At 43.5% G+C, this 8,258-nt stretch overlaps 1 protein-coding gene across 9 annotated transcripts in view; it reads left to right on the top strand.

The window, feature by feature from the left end:
* Positions 1–642: 642 nt before the first annotated feature.
* Positions 643–8,258, top strand: part of LOC308474196 (uncharacterized protein) — a gene marked incomplete at its 3' end in the record, with an annotated part of 78,316 nt that continues 70,700 nt past the window's right edge. For 2 of the 9 annotated variants that reach the window (XM_081000321.1, XM_081000324.1), the window contains exon 1: positions 1,128–1,867. In XM_081000321.1, coding sequence (XP_080856447.1) covers positions 1,741–1,867 — 127 coding nt within the window. In that variant the 5' untranslated portion in view covers positions 1,128–1,740. The other 7 variants (XM_081000320.1, XM_081000325.1, XM_081000319.1 and 4 more) reach the window with 7 other exon arrangements.

Raw genomic sequence — 8,258 nt, forward strand, 5'->3', positions numbered from 1 at the left:
TCTGTGTGTGTGTGTGTGTGTGAGAGAGAGAGAGAGAGAGAGAGAGAGTATGTTAGACAGAGAAACTCATTCTAATCATGGTGGGTGAATGATGAGAGAAGTATTCCCTCATCCTGTGTACCACCTCCTTCCAAGAATTGCCTCTCCCCCCACCCCGACCCACTGCCCACCCACCTATAATTTTAAACAGAAAAAATAAGATGTGTAAAATGTCTGGTTTAGCCCTTATTGAGTTTCTTTCCTATGTCTGAAAAGGTAGACCCTGTGAAGGCATGAAAGAAGGGAAGTAGGTCAACAATGCCAGGTGTGATTATAATAGGCGGTTGGTGAAGGTGGCTCCCTGTTTGACACTTAATCCACAAAACAGGAAGCAATATGGAATAACAGCAACCGTTGTGCAATGTCCATCAGACTCAGCACCCTGTCATCATTGGGAACCATTGTTTGACAGCTGCTTTCTTAAGGCTTTTCTTCACTGCACACCACATGCCTAGGAGAAACTGCATATTTAGCTCCTTGTGTGCTGATGATGGAAGTGGTGCCGTTTTCTGGTAGTTTTCTGGTCTTCCTAGTAGTTGCAAGACACTTCCTTTCCTTTTGTTGGGTGCAGAATTGCCTACTCTAAGGCTGAAGTCTTCTCTTTGTCTGTTGAAAAGAATTCTTTCACTCATTTAATCTATCGTTTTATGTCAAATGATGTGAATATAGTCAGATGGCTAATATGCAGGGCTGGTCCAAAACACTTTGCGGCCTGAGGCCACTGATCCCATTCCTTGTACAGAAACCAACCAGCTGGGGAGTTGAACCTTATTTCAATACTGGAGAAAGAGGCTAGCTTACACCCCACTCTGCTCTCCAGCACTTTGCCACACACCCTGCCCCTGTCATCTACTGCCTGAGACAGCCACCTCACTTCATCTAATGGCTGGACTGGCCTTGCTAATATGACCATAAAGGGGACATTTGGGTTAATTTGGAAGTTGCCAACATAGTGGCCCTTGGGTGCCATGGTGCCCAGGAAGCCTTCATTGGCACCCTCAGGCAGAAGCCCCAGACTCCGAGTTTTCTTGTTTTAAAAAGTAGCCCTCCTAGAAAAAGGGTTATGAAGCAAAATGTGCAGGTACTCTTCCAAGCAATTTCTGTGAAATATTGCAGCCCTGCTCCTCTCACCTGTCAGTGTTTTTAGCCAATGAGTGAAGTCACAGCTGTGATTGATAAGTGAGTTGTTTGGACATCCAGCGATAGGAATCCCTGGGGTTCTAAAGAGTTGTTTTCCTCTCTTTATTGCACTTCCCCTGCTTCTTTCTTACTTTCTATTCCTTGGCTCCACCTGTTTTGTTTTCCTCCCTGATATGGAGCAGGGTGGCAGTCAGCTTCTTGACAAGCCTTTAAAAAAAACCAAAGTGTGTTGAGGTAGTGGAAGAAGCACAGGAAACCTTCATTTTGCTGCCTTCTGGCCATGTGGAACACTGGGCAGACAGCTGCTTGAGGAACTTTTGGGAAATGTTGAGGTGAGGAAACAAATGCAGGAATCTTCCCACTCATGCTGTGTCTTGTTTTGCTACCTACTGGTACATGGAGCAGGCAGCTGCTTGGGAGAGGCTTCCATTGTACACAGGGGGGGGGGGCTGTGAGTGAGAGGGCAGGGCATCCATTTTTCTTTTCATTTTTTTGTTTCTGCTGCTTGCCCAACAGTAGGGATTGCTCCAAGGTTGTCTTTTGGAGGCAGGGGAGAGCTCAATGGAAATGCAGAAACATTACAAGTATTGTTATTGCCTCCTCATACAGAGTTTTGAGAAGCTTGTAGATGACGTTCAGCCTCAAACTTCACACTACTCTGGGCCAGAATTGTTCAGCTACTACTCCAGTGAGTATTTTCTGTGTGTTTTCATTGCATTTATGTTCTTCTTTTTCTTCCACAAATGTAGTTTAAAAAACCATATTGCCAGCATGAATATGTATTTTTATTCCATAGAATCATATGCATGCGTATGGCTGGCTGTAGCAATTCAAAATTGTACCTGGATTCAGATACCTTTTATTTTCTAGCTCTAAATGACACACTGCGGAAAAAACTGCATAACAGCCAAGACTTAACAGTATATGGAAAAGAAGAAAGTTTTTCAAACATGTTTTGTTTTTTAAAAAAATCAGAATAGGTTTTTTATTTTCCATATTTGAACCATTTTATGTTCTGGTCCCTTTTTCTGTCATACATACTCTTTTGGTGGTGGCAGCCATTTCGTGATGGCAGCAGCCATTTTCTGACTAGTGCCTTTAGGACCATCTCAGAATTCCAGGTTGGCAATCACTGGATAATAGATAGTTGTTTTGAGGAGGTTTTGTTATAGAGTTGACTGAGACTCCTCTGTGGAAAGCTGAATTCATATTGAGAGTTACTGAAGGCTAACATGGGGTGGGGTGAATGGGGTAATTTGTGGTTCTCCAGAACAGCATTTAAGCTTTTAGGGCTCTGCTAATGTTTCAGAGTCACTTTGGAGTGTGTTTCATATGCTACATCAAGGCTTTGTACGAGAGAATGTCTCTGGGTGACATGTAAACAATTTTGTGCTTATACCTTCAGTAGTAGTGTTGTATACATTAGGACCCAAATATAGATGTTTAACTTTTTTAAAAAAAATCTGTGTTTGATGCCAGGAAAGTTAATGGTCTCTCCTTTCATTCTTCAAGTACATGTCTTTCTGATGCTTAAAGTGCTCGGCAAGTTGTGTGCCTGAACATCAACAAAAGTGCAAGTTCCATCGCCAGGAAGCAACAATCTGTGCATCTGGACTCAAAGACAAAAATATTTCTATTTGTTAAAATATTGGAGAAAGGTGCTACTTTATTGGTTGTTGTAACGCAGTAACACAAGTAGGATGGCAGATGGGAGAAATCTTCCCCCGACCCCTTTAAAAAATGGTGAATACAGCAAATCAAGGTTTTTCAGAAGGTGAGAAAAGATTGGAAAAGGCAGGAACACTATACTTAGCTCTGTGAGCGCCAGGAATATCTCACAATTAGGAACTTGCAGGAGTTGTGTGCGTTGAGAGGCAAGTTGGTTGAGGGGCAGGGTGATGTTCATCATCCTGCAATGCATGCATAGGCAGCCTACTGAACTAACTGAACTTTTGATCTGATATAGGCTAGCAGGTCTTATGCACTATACATATGACAGGTCTTTAAAAGGCAGAGTGTTCCTTCCTTTTGACCAAACTAGACCATACACATTAGTTCTGTGTCTGTGTCCTCAACTGCGGGAGAAAGAGTTAACATATGGGACACCTGTTAAGGATAATGGTTTGATCTTCTGAAACAGGAATGTTTGCTTATGTTGAATTCCTGTGTATTTTTAGCATGGTTTTTCCCCCTTTGATAGAAGGTCTCCTGTGATTGGCTGACTGTGAGTCACATGAGAGAGCCATTCTATTCTGTTGTGACTGTTATTAAAGTAACTGTCGTTTTTAACTGCTTTCTGTTCTCTCTGTGTGCGTGTGAGGGCTAATGCCGCTGTGAGAGGTTTCTCAAGATACTGCTGAGGACAATGTGTGTTAGTGTGATCTGTCTGAAGTGAAACAGACAGAGGACATCCCTAAATGTTAATAGGAGAAACCCAGGCATGAGATTGTAAATATATTCTTCTAAGTTATATTTTTGAAAGTAAAGTTTCTTTGGAATATAAAGTGTCTGGACACTGCATATCATCAAAATTTGATATCTACAACAACAACAACAACACCTGATCCAGATTTTGACCGCACGGTGGGTGGTAGAAGACTTTAACCTAAGGTGGGAAAGCCCAGACTGGGGCAGGGGGCAAATGAGACCCTTCATGGCCCTTGTATCTCACCCTTGGGCTTTTGCCCAGCCATATCTCTCACTGCCCCTGCTGTGAATCTTCCTCTAATGATTTTATCTGACAGGAACCTGCCATTCAGCTGTGGTAATGCCTCTGGCTTGCCTGGATTAAGTGATGTTTGTTGGTATGTGGCCCCCAGAAGGTCACCCATGAAAGAATGTGGTCCTTGGGCTGATCAGGCTCCTGATTTAACCCTAAGCTCCCCATTATGCTCCCAATCCAAATTAGCTCTCCTCCCATACACCGACTGTTAAGTATCATTGTTTAATTGACACTGAAATAGAGAATGTAGGGTTGCCATATGTCCAGAATTGCCTGGACATAGCCAGGATTCAGCTGCTGGAAACAGTGTTTGGGTGGAAATTGCTGAAATGTCCAGGAAAATCCATGGTAACCCATGTCAGAAGTGTAGATTTGGGGGGATTTCATTTTTTAAAAAATCTCAAAAACTTCCTTTTTTATTTTTGTGATTTTTTTGGGAGGGGAGCTCAACACCCCCCCCCCCCGATTTTGTGTCTGGATTTTCACTTTTTGAAATATGGCAACCCTAGAGAATGTCTATGTGTATTGCTGAAAGCTGAAGAAAAGCAAAAAGAGATCTCTGAGCTCCTAGATGGATAACTGTTGTTATTGTTCTCTGGTAGCTCTGAGGTGTTTAACTTTAGATCACATGGGAGGCTGTTGAATTGCAAATTTGCCATCTTGGAAGGGTGGTGGCTGAGTCTTTGTTCTCAGGTTCTGTTGGAGCTCCATAGCCTTTGGGGCTAGAATGCAGGCTAATGGAGCCTGTGTGAGAGAGCTATATTTGTCAGCTCTGGCTATAAATTATTTTCTTATAAGATGCTGAGCCTATGCTTGACAAGTACAAGATACTGTACAATTGTTTGGATGCATCCTTTACTGGGTTTTGTTCTGTTTTGAAGAAACTTGTGCAAGTAAAGTTTTGAACAATCGAATGGGTTTAGGTATAGGGACGCGGGTGGCGCTGTGGGTTAAACCACAGAGCCTAGGACTTGCCGATCAGAAGGTCGGCGGTTCGAATTCCTGCGACAGGGTGAGCTACCGTTGCTCGGTCCCTGCTCCTGCCAACCTTTACCTTAATGGGTTTAGGTAAAGGGACCCCTGACCATTAGGTCCAGTCGTGACCAGCTCTGGGGTTGCGGCGCTCATCTCGCTTTATTGGCTGAGGGAGCTGGCAGACAGCTTCCGGGTCATGTGGCCAGCATGACTAAGCTGCTTCTGGCAAACCAGAGCAGCGCACAGAAACGCCGTTTACCTTCCCGCCGGAGTGTTACCTATTTATCTACTTGCACTTTGACGTGCTTTCAAACTGCTAGGTTGGCAGGAGCAAGGACCGAGTAATGGGAGCTCACCCTGTCGTGGGGATTTGAACCGCCAACCTTCTGATCGGCAAGTCCTAGGCTCTGTGGTTTAACCCACAGCGCCACCCGCGTCCCCTCTAATGGGTTTAGTCCATGTTTAATTCCAAACGGAGTCCGTTTTTATGCCTCTAGTCACTTCAAGCTGCACAATATTAATATCTGCAATATTGACAATTTGCATAGGGGCAGGAAGCTTCCATCGAAGCAAATGCTCAGTACAGGGCTCCCAGCCCAAATCAGTGCCATGGGAAGGGGAGGGGAAAGTGTTGAAGCACACTTACACACATCCACAATGCTGGTAATTTATGTTGTTAAAAGAACAACCCTGCATTTAAGGGCACAGATACGGAGCTAGCATACCATCCAGTCTGGCCTTCAACCACGTTTACTTTTACTTAGCTAGTTCCTCCGAATTCTTTCAGGATCTAAGCTTGCTAAACAGAAACAACTTACAACATAGGGAGACTGTTTTTCTAGGACTGTTTTGTTTGAGCCTAAAAGTTGGGGGGGGGGGCGGATAGCATGATTGGATGTTGCTCCAAATTAACAATTACTTGCTGTATCACCCATCCCCAACCTCATGGCCTCTAGATGTTATTGGACTCCCATCAGACCGAGCCAGCATGGCCGATGGTCAGGGATGATAGGCATTGGAGTCTAAAACATCTGGAGGGCATTTGTTTGTGGGAGGCTGCCCTTTTCATAGAAAGCTAGATGTTAAGCGAGAGGGTTCTTGCCTAGCCTTCTGCCAGACTTGCTAACTTTCTACATAGAGGTTTTCCCCACCCCATTCAAATATGCTAGCCCTCTGGAGTGGTATAGCTCCGGAGGAGTTTTACTATGTAATGACCTGTCCTATTTGACCAGGCCTTACTGTAAAGCAAGCAAACATACATCCAAATCTCTGCCCTAAAAGAATGGAAAAAAGAACGAAGGGCTTGCCTTACCTGTGTCCTTCCATTGTGGTTTCTCTGAATTAAAAAGTAATCAACGGTTATGAAAAACCATGATTGGAAAAGCAAAGATAACCACCGATAAGAACTGAGCAAATCACAGGGCAAGAACGCATCTTGTAAATAAATGTAACGACAATGGAATTACTGTCAAATCAAATTATACAAATTACAGGTCGTAAACAGCCTCTCCGAAGCAGCCCAATTGATTACTCAAAATGAAATGAGAAACGCCAAGAGGGAGCTTGCAGCATACTAAGCACCTTCTCATCAAAGACAGGCACCTCATCAACCTCCAGCCAGCAAAAACCATCCCCAACACTGGCTTTTCTGGAGGTCTTGCTAGCAGTCAAATTGCCCAAGCAGCAGCCAAACAATTCCCCTTCCAGGGCAGTGACTTTTATGGCCAAGATCCCTCAAATCATGGAGGCAGTAGTGCTTAGATTTAATACAATTTAGTTTCTCTGATAACTGGCCAAAGGTCAGCCTGAAACTAAAGATACACTAAGGGTGCTTCTAGCCAATCTGTTTATTGAGCATTTTGCTGATTTGTTTGCAGGGAGATTAGATAATGTTGGCTATTTAATTAGCATTTGTTCTGATTTCTTTGCAGCAAGGTTAGATGACCTTGCATCAAAGTGAGTGTTGTCCCACACTTTCCAGGGCGTTTCCCATCACTTTCCTTATTGCAAAGAGACTGGCTGCTTTGGGAATTGGATTTGTTGCACAAGGCCTTACAATCAAGTATAAATTCTCAACCTGAATTTGCTGTATGTGGTGGACTTCCACCCCAAAACAGCAACAGTCTGGAAATGTACAGATGTGGATGCAAATTGATATGTAAGGTGTTTGCTTTTTCACTCAGCTTGGATGTAATGCATTTGGCAGCTGTATTGGTCAGTGAGTTTTGATTCACTGCTCTACTTTGCTCCTTCCTTCTACCGTGTATGCTTCAAGAAGGCTGTCCCTACTCTACTCTTATTTTTAAGGTCCTCCATGGACATTTATTTGCCTTTCCTGTTGTGTCTGCTACAGTATTTTTAATTAGAGAGACCAGGACTTGAACTTGCTATCTTCTCCAAGCAGGGTATATACTCCACCATTCCCAGGAAAAGTGCCTTCCTTTCTCCCCCAGATTATGGGTTTATCTGGGAATTCAGGAGCTCACACACCAAGGTGAGAGATGCTCCTAGAACATGATGGCACTACATAAAGTTTATGATGCTTTGCACATAACTCTAAACCAAATTATTGCTTAGCATGAACATAGAGCAGAAATTGTGGCCACTTCTTCCCCAGTCCTGCTGCCACTGTATTACACAGAGCTAAGCCCTGGTTTGGCTTCCCATTACATGTCAACAGCGTCTCTATTTGCAGCCTCATGGGGAATTTAAAAATACCCATTGTTTGTGGCCTCTTCTCATATATTTGTGGGAACGTCTGACGTTCTGGGGCAAGGCACCATTCATTCCAATGGACCAACCTCCACTGTGCACAGGGCTATAGTATCTCAGCAATCTTTACAATCATACCCCTACAGCTCTATATGTGTTGTGCTTTAATTTGACACCCACACCCCAATTCATTTCATGAGTATAGGTCCCTGGCTGCTCGTGCCCTCTGGCTTCGATTACATTTTTGGGATATGGATGAGAACTTTGCCTTTACAACTTTCAGAGGAGATGATTTCTGCAACTCCCCTAGATAGCTTGTTCAACAGTTTCTGGCAGTTTGAAAGTTTGTTCTCAACCCTAATATTTAATCTAAATTGACCACACCACAACTTAAATCAATTCCTTCTTGTTCTTTGCTCGGCCACACAGCCATTTTCCATCTTCATTATGACAGCTTTTTATTTGAAAAGTGTTATCCTTTCCTCCCTCAATCATGGTTTCATTGAGACTGCACATCCTCACTTCCTTCTCTTGGTAGGACTTATATTCCAGCCAAGAAGCCCGACTACCTCCTCCTCCTGCTGTTGCTTACAACTTTTCATCTGTAAGGATTTCCTATTACCAAGAGCCGTTTGTCACCTGTTTCTCTTTACTCCTAACAGGTTTTATT

Source organism: Podarcis pityusensis (genome assembly GCF_964106645.2).
Source record: "Podarcis pityusensis genome assembly, chromosome: 3".
In the NCBI taxonomy this organism is placed as follows: Eukaryota; Metazoa; Chordata; class Lepidosauria; order Squamata; family Lacertidae; genus Podarcis; species Podarcis pityusensis.